This window comes from Dromiciops gliroides, chromosome 5, assembly GCF_019393635.1.
Source record: "Dromiciops gliroides isolate mDroGli1 chromosome 5, mDroGli1.pri, whole genome shotgun sequence".
Lineage (NCBI taxonomy): Eukaryota > Metazoa > Chordata > Mammalia > Microbiotheria > Microbiotheriidae > Dromiciops > Dromiciops gliroides.
Window position 1 is genome coordinate 189,687,264 of NC_057865.1, and position 26,089 is coordinate 189,713,352.

General features: G+C 40.6%; 1 protein-coding gene across 2 annotated transcripts in view; it reads left to right on the forward strand.

The window, feature by feature from the left end:
• Positions 1-23,596, forward strand: part of NTF3 (neurotrophin 3) — a 151,968-nt gene extending 128,372 nt beyond the window's left edge. For both annotated transcript variants that reach the window (XM_043968159.1, XM_043968160.1), the window contains exon 2: positions 22,486-23,596. In XM_043968159.1, coding sequence (XP_043824094.1) covers positions 22,486-23,274 — 789 coding nt within the window. In that variant the 3' untranslated portion in view covers positions 23,275-23,596. The remainder of the gene's footprint in view (positions 1-22,485) is intronic.
• The last annotated feature ends 2,493 nt before the right edge of the window (positions 23,597-26,089 follow it).

Here is a 26,089-nt window from a genome sequence, read left to right on the forward strand (position 1 = left end):
CTATACTGAGTTCTCTTGTGCAAGAAAAAAAGGTGTCATCAGAGGTGCCAACAGGCAAATAAAACAGAATATTGCTGCAGTAATATTCATGAATTATTCTACAGTTTATGTTGTAATCATTTATTCATGTTATTTGGAGCCTCTTGGCTTTATATTTTGAGTTATTGTTGTGAATAATTCTGTATACATATATATACCTAAATATGCATACACACAAGCATACATGTAAATGTATGTGTACACACATATTTTATTAGATAAATAGAGCAAACTTAATGACATTCTGCCTTTCATCACAGGTTGTCATTCTATGTTACCTCCTCATCCCCAAGTACTTGTGTTCTTCCTCCCACTTCACCTCCAACTCTTAGAATAGCTCTTTTTAATGCTTAATTCAAGCATTATCTCCTTTTTTTTCCCCTTTTTTTTGGGGGGGGGCAGGCAATGAGGGTTAAGTGACTTATCCAGGGTCACAGAGCTAGTAAGTGTTAAGTGCCTGAGGCCAAATTTGAACTCGGGTCCTCCTGAATTCAGGGCCAGTGCTTTATCCACTGTGCCACCTAGCTGCCGCCAAGCATTATCTCCTAAATGAACTCTTACTAAGTCCTCCAGTTGTTACTGTCCCTACCCCTTACTTCCCCATATATTTGTCTGTTTACATGTTAATTTCCCCCCAGTAGAATGAAGGCTCCATGATAATAGAGACTAGTTTATTTGTTTTTGTATCTAGAGTATTTTTTTTTATCTAGATTATCTTTTTTTTTTTTTTTTTTTAGTGAGGCAATTGGGGTTAAGTGACTTGCCCAGGATCACACAGCTAGTAAGTGTCAAGTGTCTGAGGCCGGATTTGAACTCAGGTACTCCTGACTCTAGGGTCAGTGCTCTATCCACTGCACCACCTAGCTGCCCCATAGACTATCCTTTTTTAAGGGGAAGAGGGACCTCTGGACCTTATTACTATAAGGAATTTCCAGTAAGGAAACCTCTTCCACTGATGCAGAGGAGCACCTGTTGTCTTAAAGGGTTGCCTGGGTCACTAAGTGGTTAAGTGACTTGCCCAGTATCATACAGCTAGTATGTCACGGGCTAGACTTAAACTTACACCTTCCTAATTTCAGTGTCAGCTCTCTATCTATTGTGCCATGCTGCCTGTTATCCAGCACGTAGTTGTCCCTAACATATTTGCTGAGTTGAATTATTGGACAGCTCTAAATATTAGGTACTTCTTCCTCATGGTGAGCCAAAATTTGTCTGTGGATAGCTTCTCCCCATTCATCTTATCTCTCATACCTCTGGAGCCAAGTAGAGTAAGTTTATTTACACCTTCTGGATAGGAACCCCTTTGGGCTTTGGATTATTGGAAACTCCAAGGTCTTATCTCTATCCTCTAGACTTCCCAGCCCAATTAGCCAGTTTAGTTGAGGCTACAACCCACTCCAATTACTTACAGGATTTTTCTTGGCCTACAGTTGCAGTCAGGGATTTATAACCACTTCTCTGTTTCTAAATGTCAAGGTAGGGCAAGAATACCTCAAACTATTTATCTTTCCCCCCCAATTAATTTTGGGGTACAATTGATTCAGCTTTCTTACTGAAAAGCTATATATCATTCCAGTTGCCATTCTCTCTAGCCTTTCTGTTTCTTCATCAGTCATGGCTGGGTGGACAAATTAACATACAGAGCCTTGGGTAAAGGGATAATCTGTGCCAAACCTAACCTCTGACAGCATAAAGTTGAATTCAGGATTGGGCAGCAAAGATGGTAACAGAACCATTCTTTAGACATTTCCATGTGTTAAATCCCCACTTATCCACTGCTGTAGTTACTCATGAGCAGATTCTGACCAGGATAACTATTGACTAGTCCTTCTGAAAGTCAGTCTCTCACTGAGGAAAGCATGGTCTGGCTGACGGGCTGACCTTAGGTTCAGGACGGATGCCACATTTCTAGTCCCCTAACCGTGTCACATTATTAGGATGTTAGAGCTGGAAGGGACCAAAGAGACCATATAGACAGTCCCTTCTAGAGCTATGCAAACTGAGGCCCCAGAGAGGTAAAGATGTTTGCCTCTGGTCATACAATTGCTTGAATGTGTTTGACTCTCCCCAGCTATAAAGTAGACATGATTCACCTCCTCCAGGAAAAGCCCCCTTTGACTCATCACACTAATAAACAACCCTCAGTAGCTATACCCTTGTTCATATATTTCCTTCTGTTCCCTTGCATCACCTTCTTGCATGTGTGACCTAACTCTCCTAGTAGATTGCAAGGGGTCAAGTAGTATGAAATAAAGAAGAGGACTCGGGCAACAAGGAGTCAAGAACCCTGGATATTATTCCTGGCTCTGTCTCTCAATGTGTGACTTTAAAGAAGTCACTTCCCCTCTCTACTTCCTCTTCTGTTGAATGAGTGGCTTGGACCTAAAGATCTCTGAGGTCTTTCCAGCTCAGCTGTGTTTCTCTACAGAGCCTGGTGCAGATAGGACTTTGCACATACAGATAGCGTGCCTAGCTTGATGCTGATCACCAGTTGGGTAGAAGTAATTTAGAAAACTCTATTCTAGTAATTTTAATGTTGCCAATATTCATGAACAACACACTCCTCCAACAATTATCTGCCTGATTCTTATGCAAGACTCAGTTACCTGGGGCAGCTAGGCGGTGCAATGGAGAGTGTACTGGCCCTGGATTCAGGAGGACCTGAGTTCAAATCCAGTCTCAGACACTTGAAACTCACTGGCTGTGTGACTCTGGGCAAGTCACTTAACCTTCATTGCCCTGCAAAAAATAAAAATTAAAAAATTAAAAACTCAGTTACCTGGCTTCCATTTTAAAGGCACTAGTGACTCCTTATTGTCTGTAGGATCAGCCAATTAACAGGCATTGATTAAATGCGTGCTATATACAAACACTGTTCTACACACTGGAGATTGAAAGACAAAAAATAATAAAATAATCTCTTTTCTAAAGGAGCTCACATTTGACTAGGGTAAGATAAAATACCAATTTACCTAGTCCCTACCTTTCCAATCTTAATCTCCTTCTTGTACTCTAGAAAGCAACAAAGCTGTTCTACCTTACTGCTCCTCCCACACAACACTTCATATCTCCTGACTCCATAACTTTTCACTGACTCTCCTGCATGTCTAGAATGCCTTTATTTCTTTTCTTTGTCTTGTGGCTTCCTTCAGATGTTGTCCCAAATCCCACCTTCTACAAGAAGACTTTCCCAATCCCCTCCAAGTCTAATGCCTTCCCTCTGAGTTTATCTCCAATTTATCTTCTATATATCTTCTATGTTCGTAGTTGTTTGCATGTTGTCTCCCCTGTGAGAATATGAGCTCCTTCAGGGCAGGCGTCTCTTTGTATCATCAATGCTTATCATAGTTCCTGACACGTAATAAGCACTAAATAAATACTTGTTGTTGTTGTCCTCTGGCATTTTTTCCAGGCTTATTACATATTACTTTCCTTCACATATTCAACCTTTCAACCCAAGTGACTTTCCCTTCTCGATGGTCCTTGTATCCAACATTCTATCTCCCCTCCCTGTTCCTTATTGCCTAGAATTCATTCTCTCATCTCTTCCATCTCTTAGAATCTGTAGCCTGCTTCAAAGATGGATGAATTTAAGTGCCACCTTTGACATCAAACCTTTTCTGACCTGCCCTCTCCTTTGTTCTATATATTGTGCATTTACTTGTTTGTGTACACATTGTCTCCCTGATAGAATGTAATCTCTTTGAGAGAGCTTATTATACCTTGCCCATAAGTAAGTAGTTAAGAAATGCTCATTGACGACTTGAGGGCAGCTCTATTTTATCTTTGTCTTTTTATCCATAGTAGCTTCCTAATAAATGTTTTTTTATTGATTTGGTTGATTAATTGATTGATTGATTAATGATTATTGTCGAGGAAGGTCAGAGGAAGCTATGGAAATAATAGTAAAAATGATACCTATGATTTTAAACAAGTTTATGGAGGTTGAGGTAATTTAGTGTAGAGAAGAGATGACTGGATCTCAAAGTAATGGAGGCAGGAAACATTTATTAAAGACTGAAAGGTACCATGCTGAACCCTGGGAATACAAAGATGAAGTATGGCATGATCCCTACCCTCAAGAATCTATTGAGGGGCAGCTAGGTGATACAGTGGATAGAGCACCAGCCCTGGATTCAGGAGGACCTGAGTTCAAATCTGGCCTCAGGCACCTGACACTAGCTATGTGACCTTGGGCAAGTCACTTAACCCCCCCCCCAAAAATAATAAGCGATTGAAAATTTACCAAGTTTTTGTTGCTTTTTTATACCCTTTCTAGTATTCCCTTTCTTCCTCTCCCCCATCCCTGTGAATGCACACACGCAAAGACACATACATATCTCTAACTTAGGTTCTCTTATGATCCCTTGTCTTGACATAGTGGTGTTCCTGGGTTCTCAAAAGCTATGTTAGTATAGGAAAAGTTCTGGCAGATTCTCCACATTTGGAAAGGTTTCCAAATATAGGACTGTTAATAGCCTGTGTGTCTATGTGACTTTGGTGGTATATTTGTCTACTAGCTAGCCTAGTCAAATTTGCAGAAGCTTAGCACTAAAGTGGTGGCCACTGAGTTATGAATTTACTTCTGCAATGTCCATTCACAAAGACTATCTGCTGAAAAGTAGAGGGGTTGTGACTTGTTTTGGAGAAGGTGAACCCACACAAGGTGTAATCATAGCTCCTTAAGTATTAAAGTGCATTGTATACATACATGCATTTGTGTACACATGCACACAAAACACAAATACATCCACACACTTTCAAATTACTAAGAGGTAATACTCTGTATGATTGAAAGAGCTCTGGATTTGGAGTTAGGGAAGTTTGTGTATCACTGCCATTACTTCTGACTTCTGTGATTCTGAGAAGTTAGCCTCCCTTGACCTTGATTTCCTGATTAGCAACTTAAACTGATCTCTAAGGTCTCTTCCAGTTCTAGATTTCATTCTGGGGTTGTGGGCCTACCTTCTCATTAGATTATAAAGCAATACTCTCTTTCTCCAGCCCCCAACCCCTTTTGCATCTGGGGAGTTAGAAGCACAAAGTACTGAAGCAGCCTGTTTAATATTGCATAGAAGAAGGAAAGTTAGAGCATCACTATGGCTTGGACTGTGGCTGTAGCTTAGTTTGAGCATCAGAATAATGCACACAGAGGTTCCTAACCTGGGATCCATGGCTACATTCCAGGGAGGTCTCTGGACTTAAATGAGGAATAAGTTACGTCTTTATTTCAATACTTTATACGTTTAAAACATTCTGAGGAGTCTATAGGCTTTATCAAAATGCCAAAGAAGTCCATGGCTCCCCAAAAGGTTAAGAATACCTCCTTCTAGAACTTGACAAAACAATAACAAAATCCATCTGGAAGAAGAAAAGGCCTACAATAGGAACTCTTAAACTGGGTCCATCAACTTGGGTTTTTAAAAACTATTTTGATAACTGGCTTTCTTTTTTTAAATATTTTCCCCATCATATATTAAAACAATTTTTCAACATTTAAAAAAAAAGTTTTGAGTTCCAAATTCTATACTTCCTTTCCTTCCTCTCCACTTTCTGATAACTAGATTTTGGTATAACAGGTTTCTTGATAATCCTATGTATTTTATTTCATGCTCTTAAAACACTATTCTGCGTAGGAGTTCATAAGCTTCACCAGATTGCCAAACAGGTTAATATGGCCCATTTTAGACTGATTTGGGGTTATCAAGTCACTAAATATTCCTTCCTAAGTATTAGTGGGATCAAAAGTCCAGTCATCCTGTGGGGCACAAAGATGGCTCTGCCTTCTCAAAATCTAAATTAGTGAAGCTGAAACATCGACACACCTTATCAGGCTGAAAAGAATTTGAGTGTGGGCTGAGTTTGTTGTGTGAAGGAAGACATGGCTATACCTTGACTTTATCTCTTCAAGAAGATCATGCACCAAGATGTGAGGTCATTTTGATCCACATGAGTGGAGGGAGTACTCACACAAATAAATCACAGAGCCTTAGAGGATTGAAATGGGAAGAGTGTTGGACTTGTTTAAAGATTAAAGATCTGGTTTAGAAACTCAGGCCTTTCACTGATTATTTATATGACCTTGGATAACCTCTCTGAGCCTCAGTTTCCTCATCTGTAAAATGGAGGTGATAATATTTGTATTACCTAGGTCACTGGGGTGTTTTGAGAATCACATTAATGAAGTTGTTTGTGAAACTATTTCATAACAATAAAGTACCAAATGAAACTATGATTATTGTTGTCAGCATGGTAAAGTAGATAGAGAAAGGCTTCAAAATCTGAAAGACCTGGGTTCAAGTGTTACCTCTGACATATTGGCTGTATAACCCTTGGCAAGTTGAGTATATACTTATATACCTGGGATTGCATAAAATTTCTTGGGTGAAAAGCCAGTTCTGCTTACCAAAAGTGGCCCACTAGGTACTCGCATTCCATGCCCGGCTCCAAGCCAGCGAGCCGGGCTTCTTACCCATTGAAAGTTTGAGAATAGGTTGAGATCGTTTTGGCCCCAAGACCTCTAATCATTCGCTTGACCGGATAAAACTAGTGGAAAAAGTTGAAAAAGCCCTTAAAGACTGTAATTTGTAGAGAAAGATACTGACCTAAATTGATAGGAGGAAGTTTCCTCATGTAGGAATTCCCTATTCCATTGAAATCATAGCTTGTATCCCTGTCTCCATCCCCTCTTATTATTGTGTGCCTAGTTTTTAATGTGTTGTTAACCTTATTCCAATCTCAGCTTTGCCTCTGATGTGCAAGGAACCCTTAATGAGACACATTTTTCTTTTGTGCATAGATGCATACATATGTGGTGTATTGGATAGAGTGTCTAGCCAGAAGGCATGAAGACCTGAGTTAAGATTTGATCTCAGACACTTACTAGATGTTTGACCCTGGGCAAGTTACTTAACCTTGTTTACCTCAGCTTCCTCATCTGTAAAACAAACTGGAGAAGGAAATGGCAAACCTCTCTAATACCTTTGCCAAGAAAACTCGAAAGGGTCACAAAGTCAGACACAACTGAAAACAACTAAATAACAATAGTTGTATATTTTTATGTGAGATGGTAGAAGAGAAAAACTCACCCAGATCCTGTGAGAGGAAACCAGGAAAAGAAAGCAGAGCATTATTAAAGCTCTCAGATAGCGTTCCTCTCCAGCATCACCTGATAGGGCAGTTTCCTGGAGAGCATGCTTCAGGCCTGGAACAAAAACAGACCAGTTGCCAATACTTTCCTCTTATGAATGGAGGTTGATGCAGAGTAGGCCTGGGAATGAAGAGAGCCAGAGGTAGACTATGTTTGGCAAAGAGCTTCATTCCAGGAGCTAGGATCTAGGGTAGCCTCAGCCATTTGACTACACTTTCTATGCCCAACTCTCTTTTGGGCCAAACCCACATGGTTATAGTTGGTTCAGAGCCATACTGACGATGATGCTATGGCAAAGGCTGAGGAGAGGGCTTGGGTGTTGCCAAACCATCTGTGGTCTTGGTTTGGGAGGAATAGCTGGGATCAGGATGGAAGCCACGTTTAGGCTTGTGGGATTCCCTCTAGTTTGTAAAGCTAAAGATGAAATCCAGCATTCTTCCTTACTTCACACGGAGTCCTCTCTGGTCTGGCAAGGGAACAGTCTGTTATTACTTATATTATTGTTATTAATTAGTAGGCCTATCCCAATGCCTCACTGTGGCATGGGACTAAGCCGGGTTTTTCAAAGGCTAGAGCACAGTCTCACAAAGGTCCTACTAAGCTAGAAAAACTTGGACTTAGGTGGCTGTCGTTCAAGGCCCAACCTAGCTAAATTAAGAGAGCACCATCCTCAGCTGTACCAAATGATGACTGCTTTTGGTCATAGCTGCTCACAAGCTTATCTATTAAAATGTGGAGGGTTTATTATCTGCATTGGTTATGGAAGTGTTACATTGATCACATTTTACAATCTTGGAAGCATATATATGATACTATACAGTTACAAAGTTATACCTAGCAAACTAGGTGGTACAGTGGAGCACTAGACTTGGAGTCAGGAAGACCTGAGTTCAAATCCAGCCTCATTCATTAAAAATGGGGATGATACCCACCGCTCAGGATTGTTGTAAGGATAAAATAAATGTAAGACACTTTACAAACCTAAAAGTACTGACTACATAAATGCTAGCTGTCGTTTATGACTTTATACATGATTTATGTTGATGCTCACAACAATCCTGTGTGATATATAATACAAGCATTATTCTTATTTGCCCATGAAGAAGCTGAGACATAATAGTCTTGCCCAAGGTAAAATAGTGGAGACAGAACTTTAAGCCAGGTTGTTGGACTCTAACTTCCAGTGTTCTTTCCCCAGTGTTATGGAAACCATAGCATTGTAAAGCTTTTAAAGAGACTTTGGGGATCAACCAACATAACCTCTTCATGTTGTAGACCAGAAGAGGTAAAATGACTTTTCTGTTCTCATGCAGTTAGTGAGAGTGCTAAGACTAGAACCCGAGCCTCCTGACTCCCACTTGGGTTCCCAGTTATTCCCATAACTAAACAGCCTGATCTGAAGCTCTTGGGAGATGAATTCGATCAGAGCAGCTACACCTGTGAAGTTATAGACCCACATATAGAACATATCAGTGTTCAGAGACATGAATCAATGTTCAAAGCCCCAGTCATAAAAGCAGACATTATCTTGCACATACATGCGTGAACACACATTCAAAACTGGAGGCAGAAATGCAAACCTAGCATCTTTGCAATGAAACAGCTCTTTGAGAGGAATTTGAATTCTTTCCATGTGACCTGAAACAAATCACTCTATTTCCTTTCTTTGCTTTGTAAAATAGAGTCCAAGCAGAGACCAGAAATGGTACCCAATTCATTAGCGATGTTCTTCACTAGCCAACAGAGTAATAGCTCACAGTTGTACAGTCCTTTTCAACTTACAGAGCTCTTCTCTCACAACAACCTTGAGCGGTAGGTAGTTTGTATGGTATTATACCATTTTTAGATGAGGAAACTGAGGGCTAGAGGCATGAAGTTACTTGTCCAAATCCACACGGCTGAAGTAGTATAAGTGGGATTCAATCTGGTTTTTTTTCTTTTTTCTTTTTCTATAAATGCAGTATGTTTTCAATTACACAACAGTGCCTTTCAGACTGAGGTTTTGAAAGGTTAAGTGACTTGCCCAAAGTTATACAGTAAATAAACAAAGCTTTATGAAGTAAAACATAAATGAATATAATCCCAGAGTGAGAAGAAAGCTTAGAGATCTTCTACTTTGACCCTTACCAGAAGCAAGAGTCCTGTCTGTTACATCCCCAAGAGAAGTCATGCAAACTCTACATTGCCTTCCAGCTATCAATTATGTGGTGTTGTCTCCCTGGATGAAATGTAGATTCCTTGAGGATGGATGCTCTTTTCATTTTTTCTTTGTATTATAGGCATAGTGCCTAGCTAATAGAGTAGGCACAGAGCAAGTGTTTGGTGATTTATCTATTTTTATTATTTGATTTAATTTCATTCTAGTTCATTTTAAATTTCAGAAGATAAACTCTTGAGGGAATATGAAGGACCTGGACAGGGGAAACATGCTGGAGAACTTTTGAGTGAAGCCTAGAGAAGAATCAGAAGGGCCGATTTGGCCCCTGAACTAGAGATAGGAAAGGCAACCAGTACAACAGTGAGGGGCCTAAATCACATGCCACTCAATGGAGAGGATGGGCTCTGAGAAGACATCACAGCAGAGATAATAATTACCTTCAAAAATGAGAAGGGTAGGGGCAGCTAGATAGTGCAGTGGATAAAGCACCAGCCTTGGATTCAGGAGGATCTGAGTTCAAATTTGGCCTCAGACACTTGACACTTATTAGCTGTGTAACCCTGGGCAAGTCACTTAACCCTCATTGCCCCACCAAAAAAATGCAAAGGGTTATATCATAGAGAAGAGGAATCAGGCCTCTTCTTTTTTTTTTTTTTTTTAATAATTCGTTGCACCTCTAACTGTAGACCTCATTCTACACATTTTGTGTATCACACCTACACTGAAAAGCAGGAGACATATTCCATCATCAAATCCTCTGAAGTCATGATTATCAGAGTCCTGAAGTCTTTCTTTATTTTTCTTTTTTTTTGTGAGGCAATTGGGGTTGAGTGACTTCCCTAGGGTCACACAGCTAGTAAGTGTTAAGTGTCTGAGGCCAGATTTGAACTCAGGTCCTCCTGAATCCAGGGCCAGTGCTCTATCCACTGGGCCACCTAGCTGCCCCAATCAGGCCTCTTCTGCTTGACTCCAGAGGGTGTGAGGAACAGTGGCCAAAAATGGCGCCAGTCTCTTCCTTCCTCCTCCCACTAGCCCGCGTCAGGAAGTGACGCCAAAGAAAAGACTCCTGGTCTTGCCCTCAAAGACCTTCGCTTCATGGGTGAAACTCTTCTACAGTAAGTCTCCAGCAGGTGGCGTCATTCCAATCGTTACAGAAGAATATTTATTCTTGATATAAAGAATAATGTGTTAACAGTTCAAGCCACCTAAAAGGAGGATAGGCTACTTTGGGAAGCAAAGAATTTTTAGAATTACTAGAATATTTCAAGTAAAGGTTGGATGTTGAAGGAGGGGTTCTTTTTCTCAGACATCTAACTGAGCTTTTGTGATTCTTTGACTCGCCCTGCTTATTCCTAGGAGTTATAACCAGGACCAATTAGCAGATGTTACCGGAAAGCGGCTTTTGGCACCACATAAAGCAAAACTTCATAAAAGTTAGAGCTGCCCCAAAGTAGACTGGGTTCTCTTGCTAGATAATAAGTTCCTTGTCACCAGAGGTGTTCAGAGAGAGATTAAACGGCCCTTCTTAGGAATATGACAAACAGGGCTCATGCTTCCAGTAAAGATCAAACTCAATGTGTTCTAAGCTGCTTTCCAATTCCGGGATCATGTGTGTCTATGATTTACTTTGGAATCAAGTCCAGTAGCTCTTCTGGGAAGCAGTGCTTCAAATACTCCAAGAGATGGACCACATCTCCCTGAGTCATCTTTTCTCCAGGTTAAATATTCCCAGATCCTTCTGCCTTTGCATCGTAGCGAATGGTTTCAAGTACCCGCAACCTCTTGAAGGTGGAAAAGATGGTGACTGATCTCCATCACTTATAAAATGTGCCACCTAAAACTGAACACAATCCTGAATGCTTGATCTGACGAGAGGCTATCACTCACCTAGTTATGGACAACATTTCTCTTAATGGGGCATTAGATCGCATTGGAAATGGCAGAAGTTGCATTTGTGTAGCGTATTCCCAACTCCCTCAGTTATAGGAGGACAGAGAAATGCTAAAGCATAATCCTTTGATAATCCAAAGACTTTATTGGGCCAGTAGCTTCATTATCTTCTTCAGCTTTTCTCTCCTGACCCTTTCACTGTCTATCCTTAGAGAGATATAATATGCAGGTGGAGAAGGTTGGCACAGGAGGGAGGGGGGTATAGATTTGAGTTGGCTAGTGTGATATCTCAAAACCAAGCCCTATCCGCTTTTCTTTGTCAGGGCAGGATACCTGCTTAAGCAGGGACTAGGGTTTCTGGGGCCTCTGGGGATCTCAACACTAACCTCTTTCGCAAGGCTATTAGTTAACATAGCTTTGACATGTGCCATACCTTCCCCTTCTCATTGCCTCAGGGACAGAGGTGGGTAATGTTTCCAATAACATGAAATTCTTCTCCTAAGAGCAGCGCACTACAAGGTCACTGCCTTCAATCTCTTTCCCATTTCAGACTACAGATCACACAGTGGCTTTCCGGTCACTTGGCCAGGAAGGGATATTCTGGTCATCCCGTCCATATCTCGACTTCCAAATACCACCATTTGTCAAACAGACAGAGAGACAGAGAGAGTATATACAGGGGTATAGGCAGAGGTAAAGAAGACCCTCCTGTGATTCAATAGTGAGAGCACTGGGCCTAAGTTTGAATCCTAATTGCCACTTATCCTCTTTTTATTCTCTTTTTTGTGCATCATTTATCTTTCCTATAAAATCAGGAAAATGGCCTAGATTATATCCAAAATCCCTTCTAGCTCCCAATTCTCTGATCCTAGGATTGTCCCTAAATCTGCTTTCTTAGGCAGCTCCAGGAAAAGGCATTGCAGTAGAGCGGGGACTTGTCACACAAAGGTGAAAACAACTTGCAAGGAGAGAGACCCCTTAATATGATGTTTTATAAACAAGCTGGGTAAAACTCGGACTCAAGTGCTACATCTGACACATATTGGCCATGTAACCCTGGCTAGGTCATTTAAGTATTCTGAACAACTTTCTAAGATTGTAAGTTGCAAAGAAGTCACAGGTCTAATTTCTATCTGTAAAAGCATCCATATTTTAATGCTAAAAATCCCCTTCCCTGTGAATAGGCCAAGTGCCATGTATTACAATTGTAGCTCACATTTCAGTTGGGCCCCTGATTATCTAGAAGACTTCTTTCAATAATAATTCCAATGCTTCATACAGTCTCCCAGGGTTTCCCTCAGAATATCTAACATCAGTTTAGATCTAGAAGGGATTTTAGACTCCATCAAGACCCTCTACCCATTTTACAGATGAGGAAACTGAGTCACAGGGATATTTGGGGGGGGCAGGGCAATGAGGGTTAAGTGACTTGCCCAGGGTCACACAGCTAGTAAGTGTCAAGTGTCTGAGGCTGGATTTTAACTCAGGTACTCCTGAATCCAGGGCTGGTGCTTTATCCACTGTGCCACCTCGCTGCCCCTGATTTTTTTAAAAGTGATTTTTCCCCCCAGAGTCATATAGTCTGCATACATCAGAGGAGGGAATTGAAACTTCATCTTCTTTATTCTGAGGCTACTTCTCTGCCCTGTCCCTTTGAGGACCATTATTTTTTTCTGATGCAAGATGTTGATATACATTTTATTTAATCTGACCTCCCCTGCTCCTCCAAAAAAATCCAAGATGCTTTTACTTATGTCCTTAAAGAAGCAGGAAAACTCATTTCCCCTACTCTGGAAGGCATTTAACAACCTTGATTTCTTGAAGTCTCAGTTTCCTCATCCATGAAATGGGAATAATAATAGCACCTTACCTCACAAGGTGGTTGCGAGGATCAGATGAGATCACAGGTAACAAGTATTTGCCAACCTTAAAAGCACAATATAAATGTGAGCTATCATAGTAGGTCACAACTTCTCTGTGGACCTATATTTGGAATCCACATGAATGAATACCAAACAAGGCCTAAGTCCAGTTTTATCCTCGATGCTACAGATTCCTGTTGTGAAAATTCTTCTTGCCCTTTTAGTCCATTTGGCTTTCTCTTCATGGCTGTGTGAGTGTGGACATTTCCATCTTAACTTCCACTTTCCCTCATCAGACCTCTAACTCACCTCTTCCTCCCCCTCTTTTTTTGTTTCTTTCTCTGTCTCCTTCTGCTGTTGCTCCCTAGGTGCATGGATTTGCCTGGAGAAACTGCACGTCATAACGGCTCCTCTCTGTGGGTCCGTGGCCTATCCTGGATCTCTCCGTCTCTTTTCTCTACATTTCTGCATCTTCAAGCACCCTCTCCTTCAGGAGGATCTTTCCTCTCTAACCTCACCTCTTCTCTGAGTCTGTATGACCCTCTCTGTCTCCTCCTAGAGGCCACTTTCAAAGGTCAGCTCTGTTGTATGACCGCCATCCTGGCATTGGTGCTACAACTTCAAAGCTATGAACTTGACAATGAGAATTCACACCACATCCAGGGGATCTTTAAGAGCAGGAAATGAGCTTCCAACCTTCTTGTTCTTGGTATGGTGAAAAGAATGATAAATTTGGAGGTAGATGACCTGAGTTTGAATTCTGCCTTTAAATAGCTGAGTGACCTCAAGCAAGTGATGTAACTTCTCTGGGTGTTAGGTTCTGCACCTATAAAATTAGGGGTTTGGATTAGCTCTCCTCTAAAGTTCCTTCTAATTCTATAACTATACTCCGATCATCTTTATCTTCCACTTAATCTTCTCCCCACTTTTTTTGACCAACATACCTGTAGCCCTGTCTAGTATCAGGAAGAGGGGCTTACTGACCTTCAAAGGTTCTCTTCCAATTTGAGAAATATTTGATTGCAAACTTGTCCATTGCAACCCAATGAGAGGGTTATGATTCACATTTGCTTGGCTCTTTAAGGTCGACAAAGCACTTTCCTTTCAATAATCCATTGAGAGAAATTATCCCCATTTTTTAAATGAGAAAACTAAGACTCAGCTTAACCAATTGGTCCAAGGTCAGTGTCATAAATGGGACTGGAACTCATCTCTTTTTTGACTTGAAGACCAGTATTCTTTTCACTATACCAGGCTGCATTCACTCTCCCAACACCTCTGTTTCTTTGGATTATCTTTAGCATGGAACCAAGGTGGTAATGTTTCTCATGCCGAGAATCAACATGTTGTAGAGGAAAGAATATGGTCCTGGCAGTCAGAAAAACTAGGTTCAAAATTTGACCTTGAAATAAATTAGCTATAGGACTCTGGACTGACCACATCTCTTACCTTCACCTTAGTTTCTTATGTTTAAGATGGAGATAATAATACTTGTACTACCTAATTCACAGAGCTGTTTGTAGGGGAATATCTCTGTGCATGTGATTATTATTGTTGTTATTATTAATCACGTTGTTATTGTTGTTGTCATCTAGTCTTGGGCTTACTATATGACCTTGGTTTAATCACTTGTCCCTCTGGTTTAATCTTTTTGTAAACTCAGTAAGAGAGAAACACTAATACTTGCCACCACACCAGAGGTGTTATATGATTGAGAGAGATGACTTTTTAAAAGCACTTCATGCTCTTGGGAAAGGATGGTGCTATGGAAACATATAGCATTATTCATGAAAGTTCATATTCAGTTTGCTATTTGTTGCATTCCCAAGTCTCTTCCTCCCTTTATCCTTTGGTAAGTGTTTCCCTCCATGTTGGTTTTGGATTCATCTTGCCCCAGTGGATTAACCTACGTGTTTCTAGTTTGGATTTCACTGCGTTATTTCCATGCTTCTAACCCCCTATGGCTGCCCCAGTCTGATTGGTCTGTCCTCACAGATGTTTGCAACACCTTCCCATTGAGCATCATCTGTACATTTTAATTAATCTGCTGTTTTCTTCCCTCCCCTGCTTCCGGATCATTAATAAAGAGATTAACCAAAACCAGACCAATTCCCAGCAGACACACCACCAGGAAATCTCTCCCAACGCACAACATCTTGTCTTTTGTCAGGGCATCACATTTATGAAGTCCCATTAACTAGTTTCCAGCTTTCAGAATCTATGCTCAAAGCAAAGGTAATTTGAATTAATTCTGCAATTAACATCAGGAGGAAGAAACTTAGTTGGTTCTGTACAAAAGCCTAGATATATTTGATACATTCCTTTTTTGTGATGTGTGTATATGTGTATAAAGACATATATGTGTGTATGTATAATATATGTTATATATTATATATACATACTATACACACACACATACTATCTTTCTACACCTTCTGATTTAAAGCTTTGATATAGACCTATTCAAGCAAATGTTGGCACATAGTAAGAGCTTAATAAATATTGAGTGACTTCTGGATAACTAAAATGCTGATGATTTTTTTCAGGTGATCCCTCCACACCCTGTCCTTTTTTGGAAGTTTGTTTTTTAAACTTGTTCAGAGCTTTACATTTATACCTATTAAATTTCATCAGATTTGGCCCATCGTTCCAGCATGTCAAGATCTTCTTGGATCTGGACTGTATCATCCAGCATGTTTAGCTATCCCTCCCAACTTGGTGTCATTTACAGATTTGACAAGCATGTTTTCTATTAATTCATCCAAGGCATTGATAAAAAAAATGTTGAATGGCACAACACCAAGAATAGATCTCTAGGGCCCTCTCTTAGAGACTCTCCTTCCCCTCCAAAATTATTTCGACCCACTAATGACGTTACTCTTTGGGTTACTCCTATCACTAAGCCAATGAATACTCTCCTACCTAAGAATCCTCATCCTATCCCCATCCCTCTCTCTTGTTTACAATATACAATGCAAAACTTGCTTTACTTTGATTCAGCCAAGTATTCTACAACATATATAGCATTACCCTGATCTGTTAATCCTATCATTCGTCAAAAAAAATTACATTAATTTAGTATAGTCTGGTCTCAATGAGGCCATACTAGATGTAATTTCCCTTTTCCCTTTCTAAATGTTCACTAACCACCCCTTTAATAGTATCGAGTTTAAGGATTTCTAAAAACTTCTATAGCTTCAACATTCTGTGAATCCTTTCAATCCTTAGCATTCTTTTGAGGCCATATCCCTGCTTTTTAATTTTTTTCAAAGGATTTGACCCTCCCAGGTACAACTGGGTGTGTCTTCAGTGTCCAAAGAACACTCATTTTGGAGTTAGAGCACTTGCCATCATCATATCCTGACTTGGTGCATGCCATCTTCAACAGTTTTGAATTTATCCACTTTGGATTTCCATTTCCTAGTTTGTAAAATTAAAGGGATGGTTTCTTTGAGAAGTGCCGGGAATTAGCTAGACTTTGTACCTTCCTCAATACTAAACACAGTCTTCTATACACAATAGACACTTAATATTTGTTGAGTGGATTAATTTTTATGATATATATTCAGAATCCTGTTAATATTAAGAGATGAAAAATGGCAAGTCTTATCCTTCAAGGAGCTTACAACCTAATGGGAAGAGAATGAAGCATGTACACAGATGAATATAACTCAATTAGAAAATGTTCCAGCGAATAGGAAAGGTCAGAGAGACCTGAGAGATTTAAAGAGGAAGGGGTTATTTCTAGTTGGAAGGCTTTCTGGAGGTGATGTCACTGGGGCTGGATCTTGAAGGAGGAGAATTTCACGAAGTGGAAATTGGCTGGGGTGAGGTTCTGTTCTAAATGTTGAAGGGCTGTCATTTGGAAAAAGGATTAGATGTCTTCTGCTTGGCTCTAGAGGATTGAACTAGGAGCAGTTGGTGAAGCAGCAGAGAAGCAAATTGTGGCTTAATATGAGGGTGGATTTCCTAACCATTAGCACTAGCCAGAAGTGCAATGGAGGAAGTGAGAGACCTGCTGAGAAGGAGGAGGGTTCTGCTTGATGAAGACTTTTACTTACCAGGATTGGTATTCCGAGATGCCTCACCTCTGCTGGGCTCCTCTCAAATCTGAGCCTTGGTGATTCTCTTTAGAGATTTCTGGGGTCCATTCCAGCTCTGAGATTCAGCACCTGATTCTCTCACCTCTGTGAGGCTAGAGATGAAAAGAGGATATATAGTAGCACTTCCTTTATGGAGCAATCAGTGACTGAGGATAGGATTAACCTTCACCTTGTATACCTTCATGAGAGAGGGTATAGTGAGGTGGCTTGAAACCCTTAAAAGTCGTCTAGTGACCTGCCATCATGGAAGCTTGCCCCACCTGCGGACGTGATTATATTTCTATCCTGGAGCTAAGTACTAGTACAGCCTCTGGAAATAAAAATCTCGGTGAAATTTGACAATGCTGAAGACGAGCCAAATGCGGTTTTTTGGGGGGTTTTTTGAGGCCCTCTCAAACCTCCCTTCCTCCTTCTCCCTTCTAGTGCTTGCAATTGACTGGGATAAATTCTACTCCATCCTATTGAATCTAGGAAAAGATTTAGGTGTGTAGTTTGGACCCAAAAGCTATTATAGGAGAAGAGATGCTTAGGAGTATGTGTCCCATCTTTCTCATAATAACAATTCACATTCTTATGACTCAGTAGGGTTTCCAGAGCACTTTCCTCACAACAATGTGGAGCAGATTATTGTGGGGTTAGTATCCATTTTACAGAGGGGAAAACTGAGACTCGGGGGTAAATGAGTCCTCTGAAATCACAGTGCTAGGAAGTAGAAAAGCTAGGACCCAAGTCCAGAGCTTATGGTCTCAAGACCAATAGCAATACTTTTTAATAGCATAGACTCAGGCTACACAGACACAACACATACCAACTTTGTGCCTCTTTATGCCTTTTTTTTCTTTCAACCACCTGAACTGCTCTTTCAGGAAACCTACATGTATAGACCAAGCCAAGGAAGGATCAAAAATTGCTCTCTGGGGGTTATTTTAAGAGGTGGTTAAACCTTGTGTAGGAAGAAACAATGTGTAGGAAAACATTCTAATGTGGATAGAGTAGCATATGAGCATTGGTCAAGGTCTTAGAAAACCCAGAACAGGAGAAGTGGGCATTAGGGAGAATGTAAAGGGATTTTACTGGAGTCTTTAATGGGTCTTTATCCAATAATAGCCAAGAAAACTTGAGTAATGTTTTTTTTGTTTTTGTTTTTTGTTTCTGTTTTTGCTTGTGCCATACAAGAAAAAGACAAGGTTTATTAACCTTCACAAATCAGCCTATGAAAAGCCCATGATACCAGACAAGTAAGCAGAGTGGTCAATGATGCAGGATCCCTTCAGGTTCCTGCCTATCTTGAATTTATATGTAAGTGCTCCACGTAAAGGTTACCTACATGTGTCTTTGGGGAACTAACTAATTCTCCTCTGGGGTAATCCCACCTTTGAAGAAACATAGTAGAAATGTAAAAAAAAAAAATTGATGAATTAAGAGATTGAAAACAAAACACCCTGAGGTATCTTTTAAAAATCCAACTCAATGGCTACTTCCTCCAAAGAGCTTCCTACACCACCCAACCCCTGGGAAATTGGTTAGCAAGCATTTACTAAGTACCTACTGTGTGCTAGCTGAGCCCAAGCACAGGTGCCTGTGTGTGTGTATGCGTATATGCGTGTGTGTGTGTGTGTGTGTGTGTGTGTGTGTGTGTGTGTAACAACTTGGCTTCTCCAATTCCAGGCAGTATTTCAGGGCTCAAAGTACTTGGCATGTTCCTAGGCTCAAACAAGATATGCTAAGGGAACATTGCTGTGGTTTCTGGCCTACACAGACTTGCACAAGAGTTCAGATAGGAAGCTCCTGATTGCATTACTGATCCTAGGCTCTTTTCAGCAGTGACATTTGCACTGCCTGGAGCTCAGGCAAGGACCATTTTAATTCCCTACTTGGAAGACCGCCTTGTTAAAAGGAATGTTGCAAAGAAGTATCTGGGTTCAAGGCCCCATCCCTGCTTTTTTTTTTTTTTTTGATGAGGCAATTGGGGTTAAGTGACTTGCCCAGGGTTACACAGCTAGTAAGTGTCAAGTGTCTGAGGCCGAATTTGAACTCAAGTCCTCCTGAATCCAGGGCTGGTGCTCTATCCACTGCACCACCTAGCTGCCCCACCATCCCTGCTAAAGTCAACCATATGACTTTAGGTTAATGTTTCTGAGACTCAGTTTCCTTATCAATAAAATAAGGGAATTTAACTAGATTATTTCTAAAGTTGCTTCTACTGTGATATTCTGTCATTTCTACCACCAATTATTAGCAGAACCAGTCAAGTTTTGAGAAGATATTTTATCTTGGATTTGGTTCTGTCACACATTTGTTAAGTGACTTTTGGATGAGTCACTTCACCTCAACCAGGTGGCACAGGAGATAGAGCACTAGGTCTAGTCAGGAAGGCCTGAGTTCAAATCTGACCTCAGATATTTACTAGTTGTGTTATCCTGGGAAAGTTATTTAACCTCTGCCTCAGATTCCTCATCTATAAAATTGGGATAGGAATAGTCTCTCCCTCACTAATTTATTGTGAGGATCAAATGATGAAATATTTCTAAAGTGTTTCACACAGTGCCTGTTACAAAACCCCATTTGGGGTTTTCTTGGCAAAGATACTGGAGTGGTTTCCCATTACTTTCTCTAGTTCATTTTATAGCTGAGCAAACTTAGGCAAACAGGGTTAAGTGACTTGTCCAGAGTCACACAGCTAATAAGTGTTTGATGCTGAATTTGAACTCAGGTCTTCTTGACTCCAGGACCAGCACTCTATCTACTCCACCACTGATATGTCCTCCTTCACATAGCTAGTGCTTAACCAAATACTTGTTTGCTTTCCCTTCCCTGACCTTTAAATGTTTGGGCATCCCCACTTACAAAAGGAATGGACTGAAGGCTTAAGGTCCCTTCTCTCTTGGTTCTGTATAATGTTTCTCTAATATTTCAAGATTCTCTAATGGGCACTATTCATAAATTTCTGTTTGGGAAAAGAAAATGCCAGAATGGCAGGATGGATTCTCTGGGAATTTTATTGTCTCAACTCAACCTTGAGGAGAGTTCACAAACATTTAATTTCCTGCAAAATGGTACCCACACAACTAACAAATTACTGTGTTGTGATATTTTTTCCTGTGGAATGTCAGGAACACCATAGGCCTAAGGAAAGGAATATACACACATATGAGTGTGCACTTGTGCTCACTCATGCTCTCATTCCTCCCCCCCCCCAAAAAAAAATCTAATCATAGACAAAATAGCGGTGGAACAAGGCAAAATGTGGTAAGTGTATGAAAAAAATATAGAAACCAAGTTTCATCTGTGGGAATCACAGAAGGTTTCATGGAGGTAATATTTAAGATGGGTCTAGAAGAAGAGGTAAGATTTCAAAAAGGGTGGGGGCAGATGGACAGGAAAAAGAAAGAGTTGTGCCTCTTCTTTCAGTTGAGCAGGGCTTACTGTGATTCAGAACTCTGCCATCTTTGTGTAGGTTTCAGGTCTTTTCCCCTGATTGACCCACAGCATGGAAAATATCTTCCCTTCTACCCCCATACCCCCTCCCTCCCTCCTTTAATTGTAGCCCAAGCCTATCTCCTCCCTGAAGCTTTCCCTGATTCAGTGTTTCCATTCCCCAACTCTATAGTACCATATGGGGTGGGTCACCACTAGCAACCCAGTGTTACAATCACCTTTCTCTTATAATTACCGTATTTACGTGTATGCCATCTGTTGTTTGTGCTGTCTCCCCTGTTAGCCTTTAAGAGATTGTACCATGTGTATTCTTAATTCTATACCCAAAGCATTTAGCAAAGTAACCATGAAATTTGGCAGGTTCTCCATACATTTGTGCTCACAGACTCTCTGTCTAGGATAACTTATTTAGTTCTAATCCCGTCTGAAAGCAGCATGGATAAATGACTTTTCTAGGTCAACCCAAATTCTGTCAGGCAAGAACTCTCAGACCCTATCTCTAATGTGCCCTTGCTTTACCTGTTGAATTTCTTACACAACTTTCATAGCCCAACTCAAGGGCCACCTCTTCTAGGAGGTTTTCTCCAATTTCCTGCTGTTCATAACCTTTTCTCCTGCTGACCTTATATAGTACTTCACCCCACCCCACCACCTCTCTAATGCTCATAATTAACTTCATTTTATATCTTTTCCCCCTACTGTGCCCTAAGCTCTGTGAAATTAAGGGGTATCTTCTCTAAACTTTGTGTTATCCCCAGGACCTAATGCCATGTTGTGCATCCAGTGAGTATTTAATAAATGTCTGCTCAATTAATGAGTTAATGAATCTCTGAGTCAAACATAACCAACAAGATGGCAGGATTAGTGAGAGTTAAATTGGAGAGCACAGAACTGTGCTTATTGAGACTTTCACAAATGGTAGAATGAGCAACAAAGACCTTATTGATGGTTTTCATTTTTTACTTACTATTTGCATCTCCAGGTTGGTCATGTGTCTATCCATTCCAGTGTGATATAAGAAGGATCAAGAAGAACAGCACCTTGCTTCCATTCTATGACAAAATTAAGTGGGGTATACAGATTCAGAGAAAGGAGCAATATCTTTCTATCAAAAGGAATTGGGTCAGAAAAATAGGGTTTGGCTGCAAACTTTGCCACTGGGATATTTGCTTTGAGAAGATTACCTAACCTCTCCATTCTTCAGTTTCCAATATGATTTTGTTTAAATAATTGAAATTTGTTTTTTTTTCTTTCCTTCCCCTTTATGTCCCTACTCCCCTAAAAAATAGATAACAAAAATCTGTCCATCCCAAATCTCACAAGTGTGTTATATGGTCATAGAATTTAAATTGTATAGGACCTTACAGATTATTTAGTCCAGCCCTCTGATATTCAGATGAAGAGAGAAGGGAAGGGTACACACATTTATTAAGTGCCTACTATTTCCCAGACACTGTGCTAATAAGCACTTTACAAATATTATCTCATTTGATGAAGAAACTCAGAGCAAGACTGGTGAAGTGACTTGTGTGAAGTCACACAGGTGGTAAGTGAAAGCCAGGATCAGAGCCCAGGTCTTCTTATTCCAGATGCAGAAGGAGTGATGGCATTCAGAACTCTTGGAAAGAGAAAAGATTCTAATGTTTTAAGTTATCATCAAGATGATTTTTAGAAAAGTCTTCTGCAGAAGTTGGGGAGAGGGGATGAATGAGATGATTTCTTGGGGCATTTCTAGCCTCAAGAGCCCGCATCAGTTAAAATCCTTGCTTGGTACAGCTGTACCTTTGGACCCACCACACTCAGTCACTATAGACTCCATTAATCCTTGTGTTTTCCTTTTTTCAGATCTTACAGGTGAACAAGGTGATGTCCATCTTGTTTTATGTGATATTTCTCGCTTATCTCCGTGGCATCCAAGCTAACAACATGGAGCAGAGGAGTGTGCCAGAAGATTCGCTAAACTCCCTCATCATCAAGTTGATCCAGGCAGACATTTTGAAAAACAAGCTCTCCAAGCAGATGGTAGATGTTAAGGAAAACTTCCAGAGCACCCTGTCGAAAACCCCCCAGGGCCCAGAGGAGGGAGAACCCTTGAAATCAGACTTCCAGCCAATGGTTGCAATGGATACAGAATTGTTGCGCCAACAGAGACGCTACAACTCTCCCCGGGTCCTGTTGAGTGATAGTACCCCTTTGGAACCCCCACCCTTGTACCTTATGGAGGATTTTGTGGGTAACCAAGTGGTGGTGAACAGAACTTCCCGACGAAAAAGGTACGCTGAGCACAAGAGTCATCGTGGGGAGTATTCTGTGTGTGACAGTGAGAGTTTGTGGGTGACAGACAAGTCATCTGCCATCGACATTCGGGGACACCAGGTAACTGTGCTGGGAGAGATCAAAACCGGCAACTCTCCTGTCAAACAGTATTTTTATGAAACCAGATGTAAAGAAGCCAGACCTGTCAAAAACGGCTGCAGGGGGATTGATGACAAACACTGGAACTCTCAGTGCAAAACTTCGCAGACCTATGTCCGAGCACTGACTTCAGAGAACAACAAACTTGTGGGCTGGAGATGGATAAGGATAGACACATCCTGTGTTTGTGCCTTGTCAAGGAAAATCGGAAGAACATAAGTTGGCATCTTTCCCCATATATAAATTATTACATTAAATTATATGATATGCATGTAGCATATAAATGTTTATATTGTTTTTATATATTATAATTTGACCTTTATTTATTAAACTTCAGCGACTCTACAGTATATACTCTTTTCTCCCCAATAAAATCAGTGTGCTTGTCTCCCTTCAGGCCTCTACCATCTGTTAGACTGTGTTTTGTGCTCTTGCTCTCAGTAGCCTCTCTGTAAAATCTGTGTACACCAGTATTTTGCATTCAGTATTGTCAATGCCATGACTGTCATTTTAGTAAACATGTTAAAATCCAATGATTCCAGAGTTGTGTATAGACATACCCCTTATATACTTTTTCATGTTTAATTAAAAGAATTGTTATCTTCTCCACTGAAAGTGATGATAACCTTTAGCCTCCCAAGAAAAACTTCCATTCCAATTCTCCAGTTCACTGTCAAGGTCACATTTGTATATGTGTGCTGGGTCTCTTTTGCCAGGTAGAATCACCACTCTTTTCTGTGTTATGGCCCTGGGACCACAACAGGCAGCCTGGTGATTTTCATTTTAGGAGTTTTCTTCCCGAGCACGGTTGTTGTTTTGGGTTTTGTGTTGCCATTTTCGGTTTTGTTCTGTGACTGGTCTTCATGATTGCATTTCCTTTTAGAGTTTTAGGGGGAAAAAGAAATTAAACTGTTTTTTAATAGTCCTTTTGTTTTTGTGGCTGCTAGGTAGCAAGGCAAAGGAGCTTATGAGTATAATATATAAAAATAATTTAATCATAAAATATTATTTATTTGTGATCAGCTGACTTCCACCTACTGTTGCTCTCTTTTCAGTTCAACTTTACAATCACTTTGTAATCATCTGCTTTGTGATAGGCTCTGAGGATCCAAAGATAAAAAAATAATGGAGCAATCCCTGTCCCCTGGGAGCTTACATTGTTATTGGGGGGGGGGCAGGGGAATGTTCACAGATAAGTAAACATAAATATATCTATATCCCCTTCCTTCTAGATAATCTGTAGTCTTTGGCAACATCCGTATGTAGCTCATTTCTCCTTTGGGAATTTGAAGAGTAGGAACTCTCTGGGTGTTTGCTAAGCTATAGCACAGAGCCCTGCCCAACTTAGGAAGCAAACAGTGAGGTGAGAGTGGTACCGAACATCACTTAACAAATTTGGTGAAAGAAAATACACACAGAGATGGTGAAAGATCCTAAGTGCTACACTTGTAGATAGTGAAATCATGCTCTATTTTCTGTTTACAAGTGTGACTAGCTCTGGTGTTTCATGGTAGTTATGCAGTCTACCTGTGAGTGGAGAACTATAGAAGGCATAAAATCTCTGTGTATAATTCAGGAAGCAGGCTTGTTCCTTTACATCTCTTTTCTGTGTTATTGCCTGGATTCTATCATTATAATTTGCGGTTGTTTCAACTAAAGTCTTCCTTGTGATGTGAAGGTGATCCTGGGTTCACAGACTATGTCATGAAGAGCATAAGCTCTGGAAGTTCTTACTAAGAAGGAAAGACTTCATGTATGTGTACAGTAGCTTTACTTTCTAAGGACTAGGTCAGCTAGCTTCATAGAGGCTGATCACCAAAATATTGACAACCAAGTGATAATTTGATTGGGGGCTAGGGCCACTGCAAACCATGAAGACAATCTACTAAAGCATGGAACAGTTGTCATTTGTACCACACCAAGAAAATCAGAGGTCCTTGAACTAACCCTTACTACTTTAAGGTCTCTAATTTGCTATCTATACACAGCAGCATATATCATACATGGTTTATTTATAGCATATGACAGTGTAACGTACTGTTTGATAGGAATCTTTTAAAATTGGTTTGGGATGTAGCTTTGGCCTTAAGAATTTCAATGCTTGGGGGCAGCTAGGTGGCGCAGTGGATAAAGCACCAGCCCTGGATTCAGGAGGACCTGAGTTCAAATCCTGTCTCATACACTTGACACTTACTAGCTGTGACAATGGGCAAGTCACTTAACCCTCATTACCCCACAAGAAAGAAAGAGAGAAAAGAGAATTTCAATGTTTCCTCCACCTACCACCTAGTTAGTCTAAAACAGTATATGTTGGACTTCTCTTTTCCTGCATCACCCTTTAATGTCCCCCCTCCACTCCCCACCCCCACTACCCTATTGGGTAACAGTGCTTTTCAGGATTAGAATTAAGGTTCTGAGAATAAAAAACAGGCAGCATAACTTATCCAAATGAAAACCTTTTGCAATTATTTCTTCCACTCTATATTTCTTTAAGGCTACAAAGAGCTAGTATAAAGGGGAACAAAAGCAGAATCAAGATCTGAATTGATACACTTGCTGTTGACCAAAGCTATGTTTGCAGGTTTCTGTTGTGAGGATGGAGCAAGGGATTATGAGAGCTTTGATATGAAGGTGGCAAAGATTGGCTTTTACCAGGGCCTTCAGCTGGAGACAGCCTGTGTTTTTGGATGCTTCCTTGAGCCTGATGAATAGTAGTAGGATGCATGGAGAGGACGGCCTTGAGCACTCCCAAGAGCAGGTTTTGTGGCCTTTGGGCATGAACTGTGGAAAATTCAAGACTTGTGATCTTGTTTAGTCCAGGTGTCTTCAAGACAGCAGGATCCTGGACAAGTTTTAAAAAGGGCATCTGAGTTCTCCCTCTGGGGCCACCTCTGTCGTTACACAGCAGTCCATTAACCAGCATTCCTGCCCTATCCCCCACCATCATTTCCACCACTTAACATAAGTGGGAGGCAGGGCAGAACAGTGGCATTTAGGCTATTCCAGGGATGGCTCTCCAACCAGGCACTTTTCA